This window comes from Pan paniscus, chromosome 2 (assembly GCF_029289425.2).
Source record: "Pan paniscus chromosome 2, NHGRI_mPanPan1-v2.0_pri, whole genome shotgun sequence".
Lineage (NCBI taxonomy): Eukaryota > Metazoa > Chordata > Mammalia > Primates > Hominidae > Pan > Pan paniscus.
The window spans coordinates 110,517,657-110,542,578 of NC_085926.1; the positions used below are offsets into that span (position 1 = coordinate 110,517,657).

The 24,922-nt window shown below is 37.2% G+C and overlaps 1 protein-coding gene and 1 pseudogene across 2 annotated transcripts in view; both read right to left on the minus strand.

The window, feature by feature from the left end:
• Window positions 1-7,307: 7,307 nt before the first annotated feature.
• On the minus strand, window positions 7,308-14,905 carry LOC106634594 (olfactory receptor 7E24-like; annotated as a pseudogene).
• Window positions 14,906-18,218: 3,313 nt separating this feature from the next.
• The window catches only part of ATG3 (autophagy related 3), a 28,781-nt gene continuing 22,077 nt past the window's right edge, over window positions 18,219-24,922 (minus strand). The window contains exons 8-12 of one of the 2 annotated variants that reach the window (XM_003825094.6): window positions 23,846-23,880; window positions 23,435-23,590; window positions 22,191-22,318; window positions 19,983-20,051; window positions 18,219-18,489 (exon numbers count right to left, since the gene is read on the minus strand). In XM_003825094.6, coding sequence (XP_003825142.1) covers window positions 18,408-18,489; window positions 19,983-20,051; window positions 22,191-22,318; window positions 23,435-23,590; window positions 23,846-23,880 — 470 coding nt within the window. In that variant the 3' untranslated portion in view covers window positions 18,219-18,407. Of the gene's footprint in view, window positions 20,052-22,190; window positions 22,319-23,434; window positions 23,591-23,845; window positions 23,881-24,922 lie in introns of both variants that reach the window. The other variant, XM_034957080.3, reaches the window with a different exon arrangement.

Genomic DNA, 24,922 nt, shown 5'->3' on the forward strand with positions numbered 1-24,922 from the left:
CACACACACACACAATCTTATAGCTTTTACTTCAGAACTTAAGCCATGAGGCAAACACAAATTCACCCGCTTGCAAACAAAAAGCTTGCTGAGTCCAAACAGTGCTTTGTATCTTAATAGAAAAATAACAGCAGATTTAAAGCTGGCAGAAAGGAAAATAGGGAAAAAAGAGAACTTAGGAACTCTATAGTTTGCAGGTTGACCTTAGTGCTCTTTTTCATTAACATATATATGCACAAATACCATATTACTTCCATTTCACATAAACTCTGGCAAGTGGAGGTGCCATAAAACCTATGGAGTGCTTGAAAGGGGATCATTCTCCTTGTTTTCTCCTCATTCTTAGATTATTATTTTCTCATTTTTTTTCTTAAAATAACTGAGCTGTGGCCTAGCGTTTTTGTGTGGTGATGTGGGCTGCTTGCACTCAAGACTCCACAGTGTGTTACCATTGAGTCATTTTCACCCTCTTAAGTGTTTCAGTTTCTCTCTCCAGAGGTCTATGACCTGTGAGAGGACTCAAAACGCCAGGTGACCAGCCCTTATATGCGTTTCCTGGATGAGCCTTTTTAAAAAATAATTTTTGTTGGGCATTTCCCTGTAGGGCTGCTGCACAGGGGTTCAACCCCCCTAATCCCTTGCTCAGATACACTCACAAGGCCTCTGGTCACTCAGCTGAGTCAAGTATGTACTACAGTTAATTTTGTGTAGTTTAATACTGCCTTTACATTTGTTTATATTTTTCTGAACTGCAAATGGCACCGTGTATGGTGTGTGTTTGCTTGTGTCAGTTTTGATAAATAACTTTTTATATTTTGTTATATGTTATACACTCATGACATAACTTTTTCTTAATTTTTTTGTTATCTCTAGGCTAAGTGGTTCATCTGAGTTTTTTCAAATCGTCACAAATCTCCAAAAAAATTTCCAATATATGTATTGAAAAAAATCCACATATAAGTCGACCTGCACATTTCAAACATTTCAAACCTGTGTTTTCAATGGTCAACTGCAATTTGGGTAAAGTGTATGGATTCCTGTAAATTCCTTTAAAATGCATTTTAAAAGATGAATTAATGGATGGGTAAAGGTACAGATAGAAGGATAGTTATATTGTTACTATAGTAAAATGTTAATGGTAGAATCAAGATGGTGTGCATTAGTGCTCGCTGTAAAATGAATTCAAACTTTGTTGTATGTTGTAAATAAAATGTTGGGAGAAAAGATGCTTTCACTTGTAAGTGCAAATAAAAACTAATTTTATTTTTAAAAATGCTAAATAATACATTCTAATATTATTAGTGACAGTGTAGATATATAAGAACTCATGTTTTTTTTATTTTTGTGGTGAGTGTATAAATCAGTATAAACTATTTAGAAGATAGCTTAGAATTATTGTACATATTAAAATAGTAAAGTGGCTGCCAACTTTGTATTCTTACTTCCAAGAATTTACTCCATGGGAATTATCACACAAGTGTGCAAAGATGTAATCAAGACATAAGTCTTGATTATAACAGAAAAAATATAAGCAAATTAAATGACCTGTTAGATGATTAATTGAACATCCATACAACTAAATACTAGGTAAGCATTGTTAATCATAATATAGATCTATTAATATATTTCTTAAAGAAGACGGTCCCCTCATATTGTTTAGTGAACGAGGATTACAGGAAAACATAAATGGTACAATCCCAGTTTTGGTTAATGCATACATATCCATATACTCATTTACATATATTCATGAACATATACATCTATATATGTATTTAGACACAAAGGGCTCATTAAAAGAATATTCATCAAAATGTCAAAAATATTAGCTCCAAGAGATAATAATGGACCTGATTTTTTATTTTCTTTTTTGTACTTGTTTGCAATTTTTACAATGAACTCATAATCCTTTACAAAAGCACTAATTATTATTTGAGGTTGTGTAGGGGGGAGTAAGACAGAAGGAGAAGGAAATATAGTCCAATAATGAAATAAAATGAAGCAGCCTTTGTGTGTTTGTATGGATTGATCTCCAAGATTTTTTATGTGATCATTATAGACTGAAGTGTGTTACACCAAATTTCATGCTGAACTTCTAATACCCAATACCTAAGAATGTGACTGTGTTTATAAATAGGGTCTTTAAAGAGGTAACTAAGTTAAAATGAAGTCAGTAGGGTAGGCCCTAATCGAATATGATTTATGTCCTTGTAAGAAGAGGAATTTTGTACAGATATTGACACAGATTCTAACTTGACCAAACTTCAGTCAGGCTCCCTAACCTTCTCCTAGGCCCATCTGTGCACCTCCTTGTAAAATCTGCTTTATCCAAAAACTCATTTAGCAAGAACCCCTCTCCCCCAGTAGCTGATCAACCATGATATCTGATCAAGTTCCTCATCCTCCACTATCCCACAGGTAATAAATCACCTTGTTCTGTTTTTAGCAAGAATCCTGTGAAGTTGGTTTAGCTGAAATCTTCCTCACCCCTGATGTTTCCTTTTAGTAATTTTCCATCCATTGACCCCCACACTGCTCCTTGGCTATAAATTCCCACTTGCCCATGCTGTGTTTGGAATTAAGTCCAATCTTTCTCCCACGCTGCAAAATCTCATTGTGGTGTTACCTATACCTATTGCAATGGTCCTGAATAAAGTCTTCTTCACTGTGCTTTAATAAGTATTATTATTATTATTATTATTATTATTATTGCATTTCTCATTTTCTTTGTAACATATTAAATGTGTTTGCTTTATGTTCTCTGTTTTACAATTTCAAGATCTGAACTTTAGTTTTTTATTTTATTTTACATTCCGGGGTACATAACCTGCAGGATGTGCAGGTTTGTTACATAAGTAAACACAGGTAAACATGTGCCATGGTGGTTTGCTGCACCTATTAACCCATCACCTAGGTATTAAGCCCAGTATACACTAACTACTTTTCTTGATGCTCTCCCTTCCCCAACCCCCACCCCAGGGTGTGTTGTTCCCCTCCCTGTGTCCATGTGTTCTCACTGTTCACCTCCCACTTATAAGTGAGAACATGTGGCCTTTGGTTTTCTGTTCCTGTGTTAGTTTGCTGAGGATAATGGCTTCCAGCTCCAACCATGTTCCTGCAAAGGACATGATCTTGTTCCTTTTTATGGCTGCATAGTATCCCATGGTGTATATGTACCACATTTTCAATCTATCCATCTGACAAAGGTCTAATATCCAGAGTATACAAGGAACTTAAACAAATTTACAAGAAAAAAAAAAACAACCCCATTAAAAAGTGGGCAAAGGACATGAATAGATACTTCTCAAAAGAAGTACAGCCAACAAACATATGAAAAAAAGCTCAACATCCCTTATCATTAGAGAAATGCAAATCAAAACCGCAATGAGATACCATCTCACACCAGTCAGAATGGTGATTACTAAAAAGTCAAAAAACAACAGATGCTGGTGAGGCTGTGGAGAAATAAGAACAGTTTTACACTGTTGGTAGGAATGTAAATTAGAACAACCATTATGGAAGACAGTGTGGTGATTTCTCAAGGACATAGAACCAGAAATATCATTTGACCCAGCAATTCCATTACTGGGTATATACCCAAAGGAATATAAATTATTCAATTATAAAGATACATGCACATATATGTTCACTGCAGCACTATTCACAAAAAGCAAAGACATGGAATCAACCTAAATGCCCATCAACAAGCATTATAAAATAATTTTTTCTTTAACAATATGCATAGAGGAAGAACACCATGTGAACATGAAGACAACCACCTACAAGCCAAAGAGAGAGGCCTCAGAGGAAACAACCCTGCTAACATCTTCTTATACTCTAGCCCCAAGAACTGTGAGAAAATAAATTTCTGTTGTTTAAGCCATTCTGTTCAATCTGTGGTAGTTTGTTATTGCAGCCTTAGCAGATTAATACAGTGATAAAAGCAAAAACTGTATCAATATATATAGCAGTGGCTTTCAAATTTTCAATATATATATAGCAGTGGCTTTCAAAATTTCAAATTTTTCACAATCTACAATATGAAATTAATTTTACCACTCTACCCAGTATGCATAGACAGACATAGCTGGAACAAAGAACAAAATTTTTTCTTGCTAATGTATGTTGATATTTTTACTTGTTTTATTGTACTCCATCATTTCATATTAAGAAAGACACAATAACTGATTTTGCAACTGATGAACTGGCCAAATGTTAAAAAATGCTAGACAAGAAATACTATTATTTGTTAAAACAACAACAAAGGCCCCAGCAAACTAGATTCTTTGGATAGAGGCAGAAGGGGCATTTGTGAGCATCTATTTTTTAACTTTTTTTTTTTTCAAAATAAAATCTTATGAGAAAATCCAATATATCAAACAGATAAATGCTGAGTTACTTTGGTAGACAGTGGTGGGGAGAGAAGTGGAGCCTTCCTACTTATCCCTGACAGCCCTGATGCAGCTCAACAGCACCAACGGCTCTTGGGTACAGGACTTAAAAACCAAATATTTATTCCACTCCTCTCATTATTTAGAAAGTGGGACACTGGGGTAAGGGACAAAGCTGTTAGGAGGGCCAGGTGCAGTGGCCCATACCTGTAATCCCAACACTTTGGGAGGCCGAGGTGAGAGGATCACTTGAGCCCAGGAGTTCTAGATCAGCCTGGGCAACATAGAAGACCCTGTCTCTATAAAAAATTTTTTTAAATTTAAAAAATTTGAAAGATGTTAGGTGATATGGTTTGTGTCCCCACCCAAATCTCATCTTGAAGAGTAGCTCCCATAATTCCCACATGTTGTGGGAGGGACCAGGTAGGAGGTAATTGAATCGTGGGGACAGTTTCTCCTATACTGTTCTTGTGATAGTGACTAAGTCTCACAAGTTCCGATGATTTTATAGGGAGTTTCCCCTTTTGCTTGGCTCTCATTTCTTTCTTGCCTGCTGCCATGTAAGACATACCTTTTCTCCTTCTGTGATGATTGTGAGGCCTCCCCACCCATGTGGAACTGTGAGTCCACTAAACCTCTTTTTCTTTATAAATTACCCAGTCTCGGGTATGTCTTTATCAGCAGCGTGAAAACAGACTAATACATTAGGAGATTGAGATTGCAAGTTCTAAGCGAGGATTGTACAGATATAGATGTACCATCATTCTTCAATAATTGGGGAAGTGAGAATCTCAAATATAAAAGAGGTCCATCAATAACATCCATCTCTTCTTTCCATTAAAATAAGAAATATAAAAGTAGAAATAATGCTTGGTAAATGTGACACATCTCCAGTAGGCTCATATACTAACTTAAATCTTGTGCTGTTCCATTGCCCTCTGCTGGATGTTCTTAGTATTTGTGGCCTCAAAACTAGAAGTTCTAGTAGTGGTAGTAGTCACAGCAATAGTGATTATTATCATTATTGTCATTTTAGCAGCAGCCCTGTCAAGGTCAAGCACTGTGCCACATGCTTTACATCCAAATCCTCCTAACAACTCTATGGCTAGATAATGCTCTCCTCATTTTGTAGATGTGGAACCTAGGGGTTCAGAGGTAAATAAACAAACCAAGGTTACACAACTAAAAGTAACAGACCCGGGAATTAAATATTGGTTCTAAAGCCTAGGCCTTAATTACTTGCTGTTCATTAAACTTTCAATCTGTCAGCTGTGTTGGTGATAAAACTGGAATGATATTACTAGTTGGGATCTTTTGACTCACTGATTATTAACAATGGAATCACAACGATCTTTATTCTAAAAAGCCAAAAATTATAATCTTCCTAAAATTACCAAAGAGGAAAAGCTTACTCCTCAACAGAGCAGGAGAGCATGTTTTCAGAGTTTCTCAAAGTGTGATTCAGGAAACTCCTGCATTGGAATCACATGAGGTGCTACTTCAGGACAGAAAATCCTATGCACCAGGATGTATTTTGGAGGTAGAGAGGACAGAGCTTGTTCCTGAGAGCTGGGATATGTGTTAGTGGAGTGAGTGTAGAGAGAAAGAGGAACAAAAGGTGGCTCCTAAAATTTTTGGCTCAGGACAAATTTTGAGGAGAGTAGTGGCATTAACTGAGATGAGAAAGATTATTAGAGGAGCAAGGGTTTTAATTGTTAGTTCAGTTGTGGTAGTTACTTTTTTGGCAGCAGATATAAAACCAGGAGTTTGGGTTTAGATATTATATTTATGTTGCCATATAGGTAACCAAATAAAAATGGTAGAGCTAACTACAAATAACTTTTAAAAATTCAGATCTATATTTAAGATCTATTCATGTTGTTTCACGTGTATCTCTTTCTAATTGCTGCATAATCCCTTGTAAGTCTATCAGTAGTAAGAGACCAGATTGCTTCCAACTCCTGCCACCACAACCAACACAGCAGTGAGCATCCTCCTATACAATCCTTTAAGGTCCTCTGCATGTATTCTTTTGTGGTATAAACTCAGGAGTGAGGTATACTCAATTGGATTCGATACTGCCAGGTTACTCCCTAAAATGGCTGTGCTGGTCTATACCCTATCAGCAGTGCACAAGAGTTCCTCTACCTTCACATTTCTTTGAATGCTAATAACTATCCAGCCTAATTTTTCACTAGATAAAGAGGCATCTTATTGTTTTAATACATATCTCTCTGAGAGGTTTGAGTATCTTTACACACTCGTTGGACTTTTGGGTTTCTGTAAATTGCCTATTAATATTTCATTGTTTTTCTTTCTTTGCCATGTGATAACTACATATTTATGGGATATATAGTAGTATTTCAATATATGTATACAATGTGTAATGATCAAGTCAGGGTAATTAAGCATATTCATTATCTCAAACATTTATGATGTGAACATTCAAAATAAAAATCCTCTTCTAGCTTTTTAAAAAATACACAATATTTCCCTTACAGTGCTACAGAACACTAGAACTTATTCCTCCTCTTTAGCTATAATTTCTTATCTGTTAACAAACTTCTCCGTATCCTCTCCTCCCCACTACTCTTCCTTCCCCACTACCCTTCCCAGACTCTAAAAACCACAATTATACTCTCTATGAGCTCTTTTTTTTTTGGCTCCTACATATGAGTGAGAACATGTGGTGTTTATCCTTCTGAGCCATCTTATTTCAGTTAACATGCCCTCCAGGTTCATCCATGTTGCCACAAATTAGAAGATTTCATTCTTTTTTATGGCCAAGTAGAATTCCATTTTGTGTATATACACCACCTTATCCATTCATCTTTTGATGGACATTTCATATCTTGACTATTTTTAACAGTGCTACAATAAACATGAAGGTGCAGGAATCTCTCTGATACATAGATTTTCTTTCCTCCGGATAAATACCCAGTAGTGAGATTGCTGGACTTTCTTAGCACTCATGTTAAAAATCATTTGAACACATAGGTGAGAAGTTATTCCTGGGCTCAAAAACAAACAAACAACAACAGACAACAGATAAGGATACAGCATGGGCCGGGCACGGTTGCTCACGCCTGTAATCCCAGCACTTTGGGAGGCTGAGGTGCATGGATCACCTGAGGTCAAGGGTTCAAGACCAGCCTGACCGACAGGGAGAAACCCCCGTCTCTACTAAAAATACAACATTAACTGGGCGTGCTAGCGCATGCCTGCAATCCCAGCTACTCAGGAGGTGGAGGCAGGAGAATCACTTGAACCCAGGACGCAGAGGTTGCAGTGAGCCAAGATCGCGCACCATTACACTCCAGCCTGGGCAACAAGAGTGAAACTCTGTCTCAAAAAAACAAAAACAAAAAACCAGCATGATTTCAGGAGCAGAAAGAGAATAGCTTAAAAACCAGCATAATGAGAAAGTTAGGAAGCTACTTACCAAAGCATCTGGAAGTATGCAAGAAATTCTTGTGAACTAAAATTTTCGTGCTGTACTAGCAAACACTACAACTCACTTATTCCATCCTTCTGTATTTTGGGACCCAATTATCCACTTCTCTTCATTCCCTATCCCACCCCTTTTCTTCCTAGCGTCTGCTAACCACCTTTATACTCTCCACCTTCCTGAGATTCCTTTTGTGTGTATGTGTGTGATGGAGTCTCTTTCTGTTGCCCAGGTTGGAGTATACAGGCACAATCCGGGCTCACTGCAACCTCTGCCTCCAGAGTTCAAGGGATTCTTGGGCCTCAGCCTCCCGAGTAGCTGAGACTACAGGCACGCGTCACCATGCATGGCTAATTTTTTGTGTTTTTAGTAGAGACGGGGTTTCACCATGTTGGTCAGGCTGGTCTCGAACTCCTGGCCTCAAGTGATCCGTGCAACTCGGCCTCCCAAAGTGCTGGGATTACAGGCCTGAGCCACCACACCTGGCCAAGATTTTCTTTTTTGTTCCTACATGTAAGTGAGGACATGTAATATTTGTCATTCTGTTCCTGGCTTATTTCACTTAATATACAGACCTGAAATCTCATCCATTTTTTCTGCAGTGGAGAGGATTTTAGTCCTTTTTAGGCTGAATAATACTTCATTGTATGTGTATACCAGTTTAATTGACACAAATTTCTAAAAAGCAAATATTTTTTAAATGTCTCAGAATGTGAAACTTTAGGGATACTGTGCCCATTTTATTCTTTTCTATTTCCCATTTTATGGATATGCAAGTGTATAATAAAACAGCAATCAATGTGTGTATAAATCTATAACTTCAACAAATGTAAAATGAAAATGCTAAGTGGTGGCTGGGCGCTGTTGCTCACACCTGTAATCCCAGCACTTTGGGAGGCCGAAGCGGGCGGATCACCTGAGGTCGGGAGTTCAAGACCAGTCTGACCAACATGGAGAAACAGTCTGTACTAAAAAAAAAAAAAAAAAAAAACAAAGTAGCTGGGCGTGATAGTGCATGCCTGTAATCCCAGCTACTTGAAAGGCTAAGAGAGGAGAATCGCTTGAATACGGGAGGCAGAGGTTGCAGTAAGCCGAGATCATGCCATTGCACTCCAGCCTGGGCAACAACAGTGAAACTCGGTCTCAAAAAAAAAAAAAAAAGAAAAGAAAAGAAAAAAGAAAAAAAGAAAATGCCAAATGGTAAGAAAAAACAGCATAATAAAAATTTGTATGGTGTTGAAGGACAATGCATTTGAAGATAATATTTGAAGAAATCGTATTACAATTAACTTCTGTTCTTACTCATTGGAGTTTGATGCCTCTAAAAACTTCATCACTGGAACCACCTCTGGTGCTTTAAAAAAAAAAAAAAAAAAAAAAATCCGCATACCCACACAGGTGCAAGTAAATCAGAATCTCAGGTCATGAGACCCAGGCCTCATCATTTGTAAGTGCCCCGGGTGATTTGATTCAAAGCCAAGATTGAGGACCGGTGACATGGATCTCTACACATAATCTGCCTAAATAGATTCTCTAGAAGCAGTTTATAAAGAAGTTCCACATGAACTCTGGAAGAGGATATGAATTTGATGTACAGTATGTCCTCACTTAACATCTTTGAAAGTCTCTTGGAAACTTCACCTTTAAACAAAATTATGGATAGTGAAACCACTTATTCCTCATCAACATTACAACTAAACAACTTTGAACAAAACAATGGTGTTGGAGTACCAGCTGTACATTGTTTCCATAAAGTCAATTTTCAGGGAATTCCAAAATGAAGTGAGGACTTCCTGTATATAAAAAGATGGTTGTGATTCCACATGGATGACAGGGTTATTGCTCAGAAACTAAAGGAGGCCGCCCAGGTATAGAGGATTCAGTCATAAGGTTTATGCTACACAAAGGATCCCAGAATACTTACCCATTCCAGTCAAAGACATAATGAAAAAAGCAATATTCACATAGGAAAAGTGGAAAGGAATAAAAGCCATCAAGCAACAAAAATAATGGGACTAAGGGGCAGGATTTGCAGATGTAGAGATTTAATGTGGTTGCCCTTTCTTACCCACACAAGAATAAGGATGGAACAGATCATGAGATTCGACTGTTCTGCTGCGCAGCCTCCACAGGGCGCTTTGAATGTCCCTGTTTCTCAGGCTGTAGATAAAAGAGTTCAGCATGGGGGTGCCCACAGCATACATCACTGACGCCACCACACCATTCCTGGGGGTGGTGACACAGCTGAAGTTAGGTACACGCCAATGCCTGTTCCATAAAATAAGCAAACAACTGCCAGGTGAGAGCCACAGATGGAGAAGGCTTTATACTTCCCATCTGACGATGAAATTCTTAGAATGGAGGCGACAATTTTATAGTAAGACAAAAGGATCCCTGAAATGGGAAGAAAACTGAACAGAATACTATCTAAATATATAAATATGCTATTGATGATGCCGTCAGAACAGGCAAGGTTGAGAAGTTGAGATGGATCACAGAAAAAATTAGAGATTTCCACATTCTTGAAGAAGGTGAATTGTAACACAATCCAACTGTGCAGCTGGGAATCCAACAGGCTAAGGAAAAAAGAAACCAAAACTAAGAAGACACAGAGGTGAGGATTCATGATGACTGGGTAGTGCAGGGGTGACAGATGGCCACAAATCAGTCATAGGCCATCACAGTCGGGAGCATGTCTTCTATACATGCAAAAAGGACAAAGACAGACATCTGTGTCAGGCAGCCCGCTTAAGAGATGACTCTGCTATGCGACTGCATGTCCACAATCATCTTGGGAACCGTGGCCGAGGTGAAACCAATGTCAGCCCAGGAGAGGTTGGAGAGGAAGAAGTACATGGGGGTGTGGAGGTGGGAGTCAGAGCTGACAGCCAGGATGATGAGCAGGTTCCTCAGCACCGTGACCAGGTACATGGACAGGGACAGCCCAGCGAGGACGGGCTGCAGTTCTGGATCCTCTGAGAGTCCCTGGAGGAGGAATTCTGAGACACCTGTGAGATTCTATGGCTCTGTGTGACTTGGACACCTCTTTTTTTGAGAAGAAAAGAGGATTGGAAAAATAAAAGATAAAAACCAGCCCTTAATGCTGTGTGTATGTTTTGGATACAAGCAATTCACAAGGAACATTTTCACATTTGAGGACCATACACCGTCAGCAATATTTCTCAGTTGTGACAAACCCAGAAATCTCAGAATTATTACATGATTTACTTTTTTGCTATTCAACTCTTTCTGTACATACTTTAGAGAAAATCCACTGAAGAATGTTAGAAGACCAAAATGTAATATATAACAAATCCATGATCTCAGTAAAATATGGCCTACTCTTTTCAGAAAAAATAAAATGCAAATAAAAATGTTCTTCTCTCTTTAAGAAAAAGATCTCAGTCTAATTGAAAGAAATTCAGAAGCAGTGAAATACACTTTATTTTATTCTGACACTGTGCTACAAATTCCTTTGATGTAGAATATTTAAAAGGACGATACAAGAGCTAGGACAGCATTATCTAAAAACGAAATCAAACCTTATACAGTTCTTAATCGGAAGACCTTTTAACATGCCAGTTACTTTTCATATTAATTATCATCCTTAGGTTTTCTGACGTCATTTCTTCATAAAAGTACATGCACACTCAAATATGGGAGCTGTGTTTCCAAATTAATTGAATATATAACTCTTGGCCGAGCATGATGGCTCACACCTGTAATCCCAGCACTTTGGGAGGCGGAGGCTGATGGATCACCTGAGGTCAGGAGTTCCAGACCAGCCTGGCCAACATGGTGAAACCGGTCTCTAGTGAAAATAAATTAGCCAGGCGTGGTGGCAGGTAACCCTAGCTACTCAGGAGGCTGAAGCAGGAGAATCCCTTAGAACCTGGAAGGCAGAGATTGTACACCCTGTGATATTATTTTTGATATCCTAGAGAGATATTGCTCCTGACATCAGAGTGGGCGTACACCCTGTGATATTATTTGTAATATCCTAGAAAGATATTGCTCCTAATATCACAGTGGGTGTACACCCTGTGATATTAATTGTAATATCCTACAGAACTATTACTCCTAATAATACAGTGGGTGTACACCCTGTGATATTATTCATAATATCTTACGGAGATACAACTCCTGATATCACAGTGAGTGTACACCATGTTTGTACACCCTGATCTTATTTGTAACAACTTAGAAAAATATTACAGCTAATATCAAAGTGGGTGTACACCCTGTGATTTGTTATATACTAGGTAGATATCACTCCTAATATCACAGTGAGTGTACACCATATGTGTACACCCTCTGAAATTATTCGTAATACCCTAGGAAGATATTACTCCTAATATCACAGTGGGTGTACACCCTGTGATATTATTTGTAATAAGCTAGAGAGATTTGACTCCTAATATTACAGTGGGTGTACACTGTGATATAATTTGTAATGTCCTAGGAAGATATTACTCCTAATATCAAAGTGGGTGTACACCATGTGTGTATACTCTGTGATATAATTCGTAATATCCCAGAGAGATATTTCTTCTAATATCACAGTGGGTGTACACTCTGTGATATTATTTGTAATATCCTAGAGAGATATTGCTCCCAATATCAGAGTGGGTGTACACCCTGTGATACTATTCATAATATCTTAGAGATATATGACCTCTAATATCACAGTGGCTGTACACCCTTTGATATTATTCATTAATACCCTACAGAGATATTATTCCTAATATTACAGTGCGTGTACACCATGTGTGAAGACCCTGTGATGTTATTCGTAATATCCTAGGGGGATATTACCCTTAATGTCACAGTGGGTGTACACCATGTGTGTACACACTTAGATGTTACTCGTAATACCCTAGGGAGAAATTACGCCTAATGTTACAGTGGGTGTACACCATGTGTTTATATTCTGTGATGCTATTCGTAGTATCTTAGAAAGTTATTATTCCTAGTGCCACAGTGGGTGTATACCATGTGTGTACACTCTGTGATGTTATTCGTAATATCCTAGGGAGACAGTTCTCATAACATCACAGTGGGTGTACGTCATGTATGTACACCCTGTGCTGTTACTGGTTATGTCCTGGGTAGATATTACTCCTAATATCAGGGTAGGTGCACACCATGGGTGTACATTCCGTGATGTTATTTGTAATATCCTAGGGAGATATCACTCCTTATGTCATAGTGGGTGTACAGCCTGTGATATTATTTGTAATATCCTTGGGACGTATTACTCCTGTTATCACAGTGGGTGTACACCCTGTGATAGTATTTGTAATACCCTAGGGAGATATTACCGTATACCCTGTGATATTGCTTGTGATATTTTAGGGAGCTATTTCTCCTAAAGTCAGAGTGGGTGTACACCCTGTAATATTCTTCCTAATATCACAGTGGGTGTACATCATGTGTGATATTTTTTCTAATATCCAGCTGGGGAGAGGATAATATTGCTTCCAATATCACAGAAGGTGTACACCCCCCCTGTGATGTTGTTCCTAATATCCAGGGAAGGAGAGGATAACATTATTCCCAATATCACTGGGGGTGTACCACCCCCCGCCGTGATATTGTTCTTAATATCCAGGGGTGGAGAGAATGACATTAATCCCAATATCACAGGGGGTGTACACCACCCGTTTGATATTGTTGGTAATATTCCGGGGGGGGGGCAGAGAATATTACCTCCAATATCGCAAGGTATGTAAACACCCCCTGTGATATTGTTCCTAATGGCCTGTGAAAGAGAAAATATTATTCCCATTATCGCAGGGGGTGTTCACCCCTGATGATATTGTTTTCTAATATCCAGGGAAGGAGAGGATATTACTCCCAATATCACAGGGGGTGTACACCTTTTTGTGATATTGTGTCTAACATCCAGGGAAATAGAGGATGATATTACTCCCAATATCGCAGAGGGTGGACACCCCCCTGGGATATTGTTCCTAATATCCCAACGGGGAGAGGATATTTCTCCCAATATCGAAGGAAATGTACGCCACCCCTGTGATATTGTTCCTAATATCCAGAGAGGAAAAGAATGATATTACTCCCAACAGCGTAGGAAATGTATACCCGCGCTGTGATATTTTTCTCAATATCCAGCGGGGAAGAGGATCATATTACTTCCAATATCACAGGGTGAGTACACCCCCTCTGTGATCTTGTTGCTAACATCCAGGTTTGGGGAGGACATTACTCCCAATATCGCAGGGGGAGTACACCCCCCTGTGACCCTGTTAGTAATTTCCTGGGTGGAGAGGATGATATTCCTCCCAATATCGCAGGGGTGTACACCCCACTCTGATATTTTTCTAAATATTCAGGGCGTGGGAGGATAATATTACTCCCAATATCACAGAAGGTATACATCCCTCCTGTGATATTGTTCATAGTATCCAGGGGAAAAGGGATGATACTTTCAAAATAGCCAGGGTTTTCCACGACCCCCGCGCCGTGATGTTGTTCCTAACACCCAAGTGGGCAAAGAATCATATTACTCCAAATATTGCAGGTGGTGTACAACCCCCTTGTAATGTTGTTCCTAATATCCAGGGAAACAGAGAACGATATTACTACCAATATCGCACCAGGTGTACAACCCACTGTGATTTCATTTCTAAAAACCGTGGGTGAAAGGATATTACTTTCAAAATCGCACAGGTGTACACCCTCCACCCCGTGATATTGTTCCTAATATCCAGAGGGAGAGAGGATGATATTACTCTTAATATCACAGGGTGTTTTACAGCAATATGGCAGGGGGTGGACACCCCCCTTTGATGTTGTTCCTAATATCCAGGAGGAGAGAGGATGATATTACTCCCAGTATCGCGCGTGATGTAAACACCCCTGTGATATTACTCCTAATATCCAGGCGGAGAGAGGAAGGTATTACTCCCAATATCGCAGCAGGTGTACAACCCCCATGATTTGGTTTTTAACATCCGGGGGCAAAGGATGATATTACCTCCCATGTTGCAGGGAGTGTACACACCCCTGTGTTACTCTTCCTAATATCCAGAGGGCGACAGGACGACATTACTCCCAATATCGCAGGGGTGCACACACCCCTGTGAAACAGTTCCTAATATCCAGAGGGAGAGAGGATGGTATTACTCCCAATACCGTACGGGGTGTACATAGTCCTGTGATACTCTTCCTAATATCCACAGGGAGAGAGGATGATACTACTGCCAATATAGCAGGGGGTGTACACAACCCTGTGATATTGTTTCTAATATCCAGAGCAAAAGAGGATGATATGACTCTCAATATCGCAGATGGTGTACACCCCTCCTGTAATATTGTTCTTAATACGCTGGGAGGGAGAGGATAAGATTACATTCAATATCGCAGGGAATGTACACCCTCCCCCTCTGATACCCTTCCTAATATTCAGGGGAAAAGAGAATAATTTTACTCCCAATATCGCAGAGGCAGTACACCCCACCTGTGATATTGTTCCTAATATCCAAGGGGGGAGAGGATGATACTACTCCCAATATCGCAGGGGTGTTCACATCCCCAGTTACATTTTTCCTAATATCTAGGGGAGAGACAATTATATGACAGCAAATGTCACAGGGTCTGTACATCCCTTCCTGATATTGTTCCTAATATCCAGGGGGGAAGAGGATGATATCAAATATCCAAGGGGGTGTACACCTCCCTCCCCCTACGATATTGTTTTAATATTCATGAGGGGAGACCATGATATTACTCCAAATATCGCAGGGGTTGTTCACACTCCCTGTGATATTGTTTCTAATATCCGGGGGGGGGGAGAAAATAATATTACTTCCAATATTGCAGGTGGTGTATACCCCACCTGAAATATTGTACCGAATATCCAAAGAGGGAGAGGATGGTGTTCATACCACTATCGAAGTGTGGTACACAATTGTTGGCGGGCTCATACTACTCTATTTCAAGGTTTACCACGCTAATCAAGGTGGGGTGAAGGGCAGGCGTGGTGGCTCATGCTTGTAATCTCAACATTTTGGGAGGCTGAGGCAGACAGATCACTTGAGGCCAGGAGTTCGAAACCAGCCTAGCCAAAATGGCAAAACCCTGTCTCTACTATAAATACAAAAATTAGCCAGACGTGGTTGCACATGCCTGTATAATCCCAGTTACTTGTGAGGCTGAGGCACGAGAATCACTTGAACCAGGGAGGCAGAGGTTGCAGTGAGCCGAGATCGCGTCGCTGCACTCCAGCCTGGGTGACAGAGCAAGATTCTGTCTCCAAAAAAAAAGGGGGGGGAGGGGGGTGATATAAGCAAAAGAATAGGCACATCAGTAGAACACTACAATAATAATTGTTTCAGGCAAGATTCATTGATGAATGCTAAAATTACTAAACGAAATTTAATGAGAAACTGGATATTTTTATTACCTCAAAATATCTCTCCCAAAATTTACTGATTACTGCTGTGGCAGTTTCTCGGTTTCTCCAGAAAGCAAAGATTAATTCTTTTCCCTTGTGGCTATAAACTTCTATAGACTTAGTGACTCACTTCTAACAATGGAAAGGAATAAATATTAACTATATAGAGTAGAGAAACCTAGCAGACACCACCTTAACTAAGTACTACAGACTTAGTAGTACTAAATGCAATGAGAAAGGCATAACGCAAAGGGAAAGACACGTAACTTCTGTGGTATGCTTCCCCAAAATTCATAACCTCAGGCTAATAATGAGGAAACAACGAACAAATAAATGTAAGTTCAGGAGCACTGTACACAATTTCTGACCATTACTCTTCAAAAGTATCAAAGTCATGAAAGACTTTACACAGAGAAACTGTCACAGATTAGAAGAGACAAAGAGATATGACAACTAAATGCAATATAGTATCGTAGTTTAGATTATGAAATAGAAAAAAAATAGTTGGAAAACTGAGGAAATGTGAATAAAATCTGTAGTTGATAGAATCAGTGTTAATTTTTTAGTAAAATATTAACATACAGAAAGCTGAGGAGTATACAGGACTCTTGTGCTACCTTTGGAACGGTTCCATAAATCTTTATAAAATTATTTTAAAATTAAAAGTTAAAAAAGTTAATACCATTTATTATGTATGTAAATCAGATGTTTTAAAATACTATAAAACTAAAATTAGAAATAAACTCAAAGTGAAAATTTGTAAGATTATCCATAATCTGAATTTCAAGCGTTTCCAAACAAATCTATTGTTCATCAAAACTCAGTTTTCAATGAGTGCTATAAATCTGAACTCATAAAAACACATTTATACCATCAACATACCAGCTTTTGTTTATACACTGGATAACCATACAAATATTTCAGTTGTAAAAAAGATCCTGAAATTTAAAAGGTTTGACCAAAAAATTATTTATGCCACCTAGTGGTGACTGAGATAAATATGACCACTTAACAACAAATGAATTGAGGGATTGAAGATGCCTATACTTTTGACAAATAAAACAACTGGGAGAAAAATGCCGACAATGTGATAACATTTAATATTTGAGATCATGTAACTTAAAGATACTCAAAAATAAAACATTCCAGTAAAATCGGTTTAAAACATCAATTTAAGAAAGGAGAGCAGCTTTCTGGCTACATGAGCAAGCACAATATTTTCAAGTATATTAGAGGATGATGTCCATGTTTATTATCTCCATATTATACCATATCAAACACACAATACCTCCAAATCATTATCTTCATTATGGAGATTTTCTTGCAATACAATAATTGATTGGAAAAGGGAGGAAAATAAAGAAAGCAAGGAGGGTATTCTTAAATGATGAGGAGAAAATAAAACAAAACTATGGACAAGATTAGCCATTCCACTTTGTGCAGACTACTGAAAGAACAAAGATGAAGCATGTAGTGGTATAAAGAGAATAAAGGGCTTAGGTTTTCCTCCTTGGCTTGCAGTATGTATCCTAGAGCAGAAAACTTGCCTTTCTAAACTCCTATACCAAGATCTATAAACTGACATGACAGAATAAACTTATTATCCCTTTAAATTCTAGTATTCTCCAGGCAACCACAATAAATATTCCCGAATCCTTAATAAAAAATAATTTTGGTGATATCAATATCAACTTAACACAACAATTAGGAAACAATAGTACTTAGAGTTCATGGCACACAGTAAGCGCTTCATAAATATTAACTATTAGCAGAACAGGAAAAGGTAAGAGAAAACTAGCACACAGTATTTTCTAATCCTAGTTTTGAGACTATTACACACTTAATACCTTCCTCATAAATGTAAACCAAAAATAATCTGTCATCATTCTATATAAGACAGATGTCTTCACTTATTGTTACTTAGGGGAAATCAAATCATAACCTTTTAATAAGACACAAGAAAAACTCTCTTTGCACTGATTTTTATTAAACAAGTAAGGCTGGTAGTGGAACATATTTTTATTTAATGCATAAACATATAAGTCCCTTATTAGAGAAACTGTATATATTGATGAATATGGTCAATGGTCACATCTATGGGTTAATTCTTTAAAAATCAGAACCAATAATTAGGATAGATTTTATGCTCTCTTCATTACATTGTGAAGTGTCTTGTGTAGTCATATTCTATTGTTGGAATGACAGCTTGTACAAATTTCAAGAAAATAAGAAGATACCTAAAGGTTTTTAGCTAAGGAAAATAAGATTTGTAAATAGTTCTATGTTTTAAGCCCATGTTGTAATTATCCATTTTATTAAGCCATTAATTTCTCAAAAAAACCCCACAAAATCTTAAATTAAGTCTATTAAAGAATTCAACTATGCAAATTTGTGTCTATTTAACATGAGGCTCTTTAAGACTACCTGACCACTCATTCGATTATTGAATTTGAAACTTCTTAATGAGTAGGTGTTCATATAAGCACAATTACTTTGACATAAAAAGGACAAAGCTATACATGTTTAAATGAGTACAAAATGTACTCATTTACTAGACTCCTTTAAGTTTGCTAGAGTTATGTCAGAAAATGAGGCAGAATAGACTATAATAAAGTACTATAGCAAAAGAGAAAAAAATTAAATAAAAATCCTGTATAGTAGACTGATTCTAGGTTAGTGTATGTATTTGCCAAAGACTCAGCTCTACTGGACTGTCTTTAATTAAATTCTGAAATTTTTTTATGGTCATTGCACTTAAAAACATTAGGAGCTTACTTTTCATTGGGGGAAACCAATTACTATTATGAATTATATATAGACAGTCTTCCAAGTTGCTACCTAGCATCCAGCAGAGATGTGCCAGTTAGGCATAATAGGACTTCAGGAGTAAATATGGTTTGGACTGGAAGTTTTTGGTTTGTTTCAATATCAAATCAGTTCAAAGTTCTTCTTAGGGACACACTTTATTAGCAATGCCCCACAGTCTGATTAGACGTGGCGCCTTAGTCTCCACATCTAATCTAACACATAGTAGCAGAAACCACCACCAAGTCAAGTATTAACCTAGCATCAAACTAATTCAAGCTATCTGGCATGTAAATCATTGATTTTGACTGTTTTTGATAAATCTATGCTATGAGTACACGTACTTTAGGATCCAACAGTTTGCTTGGGCATTAACTTGAATTTATTACTTTTGTCAATCCAAGAAAACTGAGTAGGAAAACTATAGTAAGATACAAGAAAGGTGCTACTGTCTTGAGAAAAATGAACGTACTATATTTTAAGAATATCTAAAGCACTTCACGTAGTACATTACCTTTTAATTAACGTATTTGTTTAAGCTGAATTATTTGCTTCAGAGACACCTCAGATTGACACAACCTAATTTTACTTTTACCTGATGGGAAAGTACATTTTTGGTAACATGTTAAACTGGAAATGTACATAAGAAAAAGATACTCATATTATTATTCTAAATTAGTAGTTACCTCTGTAACAAGGGTGAGCTACTGCTACACATGGGGACATGTTCTAATCAACTAAGCAAGGCATAACTATCACAATATAACATTTTCTAAATAAATGAAAGACTTCCACTAGGATTTTCAGATGAGAAGTTAAAACAAGTTATAGCTACTGTATCATTAAGGTTACACTAAATTTCTCAAAAAAAAAAAAAAATCGTAACAGCCATTTTGCCACTAATCTTACATACAGGGAAGGATACATATGAACTCCAAGTTCTCCCCCTCCTTCTGCAACAGTCTCAATGATTTTCTTCATCACCTCAGCATGCCTAGAAGCCAAAAAAAAAAAAAATTGTTTAATGTAGATCGATTAGACCAAAAGAAGAAAAACATATTTTCATTTGTAAAGAAATCGACCCTATTACTCTCAGTGAATTAATTTTTAATAGTTATAAACTATCTCACCCACCACTCCCCAATAACTATAAAATATTTATTAAAATAGTTAAATTATAAAATATCTCCCCTCCACTTCCGAAACACAAAAGATAATAGATTGTTATGCCATGCCAACAGTTTTACCAGGGGAGGGCATAATCTTAAAAAGCTATGGTAGTCACAGCAGACACCATGGCATTAGTTAGTGTTCTGATAATTGGGAGAGACAAGGAAGGCAGAAAACCAGAGAAGAGGAAATCATTCCAGGAGAAAATGTGGAATGATAGCTGTTTGCTCTAAGAAACAAAAGAGTCATGCCAGGCAAATTAAAAAAAAAAAAAAAGACACATGGTATCAGTTGGACAAAAAAGCAAAGAGGTATCTATAATCTTGTGATCTGGGCTGTTTATTTAGCTGAGAATAAGCCAAAACTGAGAGGGTTTAAGAAAAGCTAATTGGTTAGAGTTGAGAGGTTTGTATTTGTTTCTTTGTCCTAATGGGTATTCTAAAATTTATCCAATTCTATGTAAAAATAAATTTTTTGGCTTATAAGAAGAAAGGTATTTATTTATATGAAGTTTTTGTCCTATCTATACATCTTTTCATGGCTAACTGTTCTCTCTCCTGTACTATAGAAAAGAGTGATATCAAAGTTAGTATCTAGGCACAGAAACCAAGAAAAAGACAATTTTTAAAGAAACAGTCTTTTTAACATACCTTGGCTTAAATAATGCTGTTTCAGTTTTTACGACTATAACCTTCATGACAGAGACAGTCAACTTAGAATATGAGAGTAAATGTATCATTCCAGAGGATTTGAAGGCACAATCTGAGGCAGCCCATGGAATGGTCTAAAATGTCCTTGAAGTTTTATTTTATAGGCACTCAGATTTTTTTAAATACTTATGTCCCATTCCACAATACAGTCATCTATTTTATTAAAATGTTTAACATAATTACCAGTTAAATTATTTTTCCCCCAACTGAGTAAAGTTTATACCTCAGAGAGATACGCTTCAGTTTGATAAGCACCTAAGACCTTAAACCATAAGAGGAATCAAGAGAATAACTCTAAAAACTGAAAACTTTTTAGATTACATAATTCAACACTAAAACTAATGGCTCCTAAATTATTTTTCATAGTTAGCAAAGTTTCAGACATAATAAAACTGAAAAAATGAGCAAGGTCTTCCACGGAGTTAAAGTTTGAGAGTAAAGAGGTTGCAGAATATGAGAAGAAAATATTAAAGGTTGTTTTTAACTAGAGGGAAGAGAAAACAAAATGTTTCATCTAACTAGTCAACAGAATATGAGTTTCACTGAAAAATATTGTTACTAGTATGTTACCAGTATTTTCCAGTCAACTGGGAAAGTTATCTATTAGAAATAACCAACCTAAAGAAATTGGCATGTAGTAACTGTTTTTTAAGAAAAATTCTGAACTAATCATGTATATAGGTTCAGCTTCACAGATTTGGCTCTGTGAAAAAACACTGATACAAAGAAAATCCCAACTTATAAAATGCACTTGACTTGCTAAGGCTGACGAGCTCTCAACTGAAGAACATACATCCATATATCTCCCTTCACTAATCAATAAAAGAAAGCAAATAGGTCACCTAGAAAAATCACAAGGTTAACTCCACAGTCTACATTCACAGAAAGGCAGTCACAACACAGCAAACCATATCTAAATGATGACTATTTCTGAGTCAAAAACAGAATCTTCCAAACTGTTCTGGAAGCTAAAAAGTGTAGTAAAATCACAAAGATCCATCTATTCTATAAACACCCACAGAGAACAAAAAAATTCTTAACATATTAAACTTAAAACAAATTGGTAAGTTTTTTTTTTCCTTTTTCTTATATATTTAAGCACAAGAAAATTTCTAAGGAGGACAAGAGAGAATTTTACTTTTTAGTAAGAAAATTTTTTTCTGTTAGGGTTCTATGTTTAAAGATTCTCAAGTAATAAATCCATGAAATATACAATCACATCAAAAAATATATTTATCTCTACATATACAGACCTGCATGGGTGAACTGAACACATGGGAGGTGGTGGCAGATGAGGGTGATTTTCAATGGTCACTGTTTTCTTCACATGATCCTGACTGATGTCTTCATACATGTGCTCAACTGTTAAAGGCTGCCGTTGCTGAAAGCATAAAAAATGCTTTGAAATTACTATTTAAGGCCGGGCGCAGTGGCTCACGCCTGTAATCCCAGCACTGTGGGAGACTGAGGTGGGCGGATCACATGGTCAGGAGATTGAGACCATCCTGGCTAACATGGTGAAACACCGTCTCTACTAAGAATATAAAAAATTAGCCGGGCAGGGTGCTGGGCGCCTGTGGTCCCAGCTACTCAGGAGGCTGAGGCAGGAGAATGGCGTAAACCCGGGAGGCAGAGCTTGCAGTGAGCTGAGATTGCGCCACTGCACTCCAGCCTGGGCGACAGAGCGAGACTCCATCTCAAAAAAAAAAAAAAAAAAAAAAGAAATTACTATTTAGAAACTTTCAGCCTAAATCTCAAGGTTTATAATATATTTAGTTCTCCATCTCACATCACCTGCAATTTAGAATTCTAGACTGTTTAGAATGATTTCTGGGAAATTTTACAATTTATTAATATCAAGGGAGGGACAGGAAGGAGTCACAGCCAAGCTCTGTGACAGCTACCCCCAATGCAGAAAAAAAAACCTCACAAAAAGACAAGTTTGTGGCTATCAAAACATTTTATAACTTTGTGGCTCATCTTTTAGACTGATTTTATTTTCTTGTTTCCCATGTATAGCCATAAGAATGACAGGTTAAACAAGTTGATTTCCTGTCAATTATCCTCTAATTCAATTAAGTAGATGAGTTTTCTGTCTTAAGGGGAAAAATACATACATACAACAATCCACTCTCTTCACATGTGACATGGTCATTCTGTAAATGCCTATATATCCAACTGATGTAATCCCAAACAAAATTTAATAAAATAAACCAAGTTAAATTTCCCTCACATTTTGAAGGCATAAGCCTTCAAAAAAGGAATATGTAATAGATTATTTCTGTTTATGTCTTAGCATTATTGTTGTTACACTGAATAATTCATAGTTCATGCAAAATAAGAAAGAATCAAGTTCAACATTAATCATAAAACTGTAAAACAGATGATTTCCAAAATGTGAAACACTGCAATAAATACTCATGGACCTAATGAAGAAGAAATTAAAACCCAACAATTTAAAATATTGATATTAAAATATAATGCTTTTCATTTTTACCTCATCATAGCCAAACAACCATAATCGTGGAGTCTGGTAATATTTATCATAAGTGATGTAAAGGTCATAAGTTCTGGTTTGCAAAATAGCATCTTCACCGCCAGCATCAGTTTTGGCTTTACAGGCTTCTACTATTTTCCTTGTATCTAGGGTAGCCTGAAAATAATAAAAGAGAAAAATTTACAACCATTAAATCGGTATGAATGTGACATTCTAGAAAACCTATTTTTTCCATTCTATATTTTGTTTTCTTAAGAGTAAATGAACTTGGAACTCAAAGCTAAGTTTTATATGCTATAATCAATATGAACAAATTAGAATGTCTTTGAAAGATCAATATATTATTAGTAAGAACATGCATCCCCAAGTTCATCCATTAAAAATTAACTAAAGAAAACTCAATTTACAAACCTCATCTGTTTCCAACAATCCACTCTCTTCATATTCTGTTATAAAAAACAACAAAAGATTAATCAAGTTCAAGAAAATTCCCTAAACCAATTTAAGTATTACTTCATAGTATCATTCAAAAACTGGGGTTTTGCCTTTGTTTTTAAGTGAAGATATTGAATAGATAGATATAAGTGAGCTAATTCTATACTTCCAAAGGCAAAAGCCCAGAGAAAGCCAGCATGTTTAAGGCTTGACATAATAATACTGTAGAGTCCTCAGTGGCTCCACAGTGTACACAAGGCTACTTCTATAACTGCGTAAACATGTTCATTAAAGTCATCGGTGACCTCTTCTTTGCTGAATCCAGTGGTAAATTCCCAGTTTTCATCTTAATTGACCTATCAGGAACACGTGGCATGATTTAGTCCCTTCTCCTTGGAACATACTTTCTTTCCTTGGCTTTTAAAATATTTTCCTGGCTTTCCTCCCTCATCACTGAGTGCTGTTTCAGTATCTTCTATGCTGGTTCCTCTTCATCACCTCTACTTTAAAAAGAACCATAAAATCAAACGCTGCAGTAACCAAGGGCTCAGTTTCTGGACCTTGTCTCTCCTCTAACCACACTTATTTCTGTAACGATTTCATCCAGACTCAGTGACTTCAAATATTGATGACTTTCAAATTTATTCCCTGCCTGCGGACTTGGATTATTTATTTTACGTCTCCACTAAATAACTAATGAACACTGCAAATATCACGTCTGAAACTGAGTTCCTGACTCCCTCTCCAAAGCTAATCACTTTTGATTTTTCCACATCTCAGTTAATGGTATCTTTCTAGAAGCTCAGGTCAAAAACCTTGGAGTCACCCTTGACTATTCCACTTGTCACATATGACATCCAATCCAGCAGCAAATCTCTTTGGCTCAACTCTCAAAGTATTCCAGAATTCTACTGTTTCTCATCCCTACCAATGTTACGACCCTAGCCCAAGCAACCATCATTTCTTGCCTAGATTATCAAACAGCCTCCTGTTGTCCCTTTCTCCCTTCAGTCTATTCTCACCACTGCACAGTGATTCTGTTGAAATGTCACT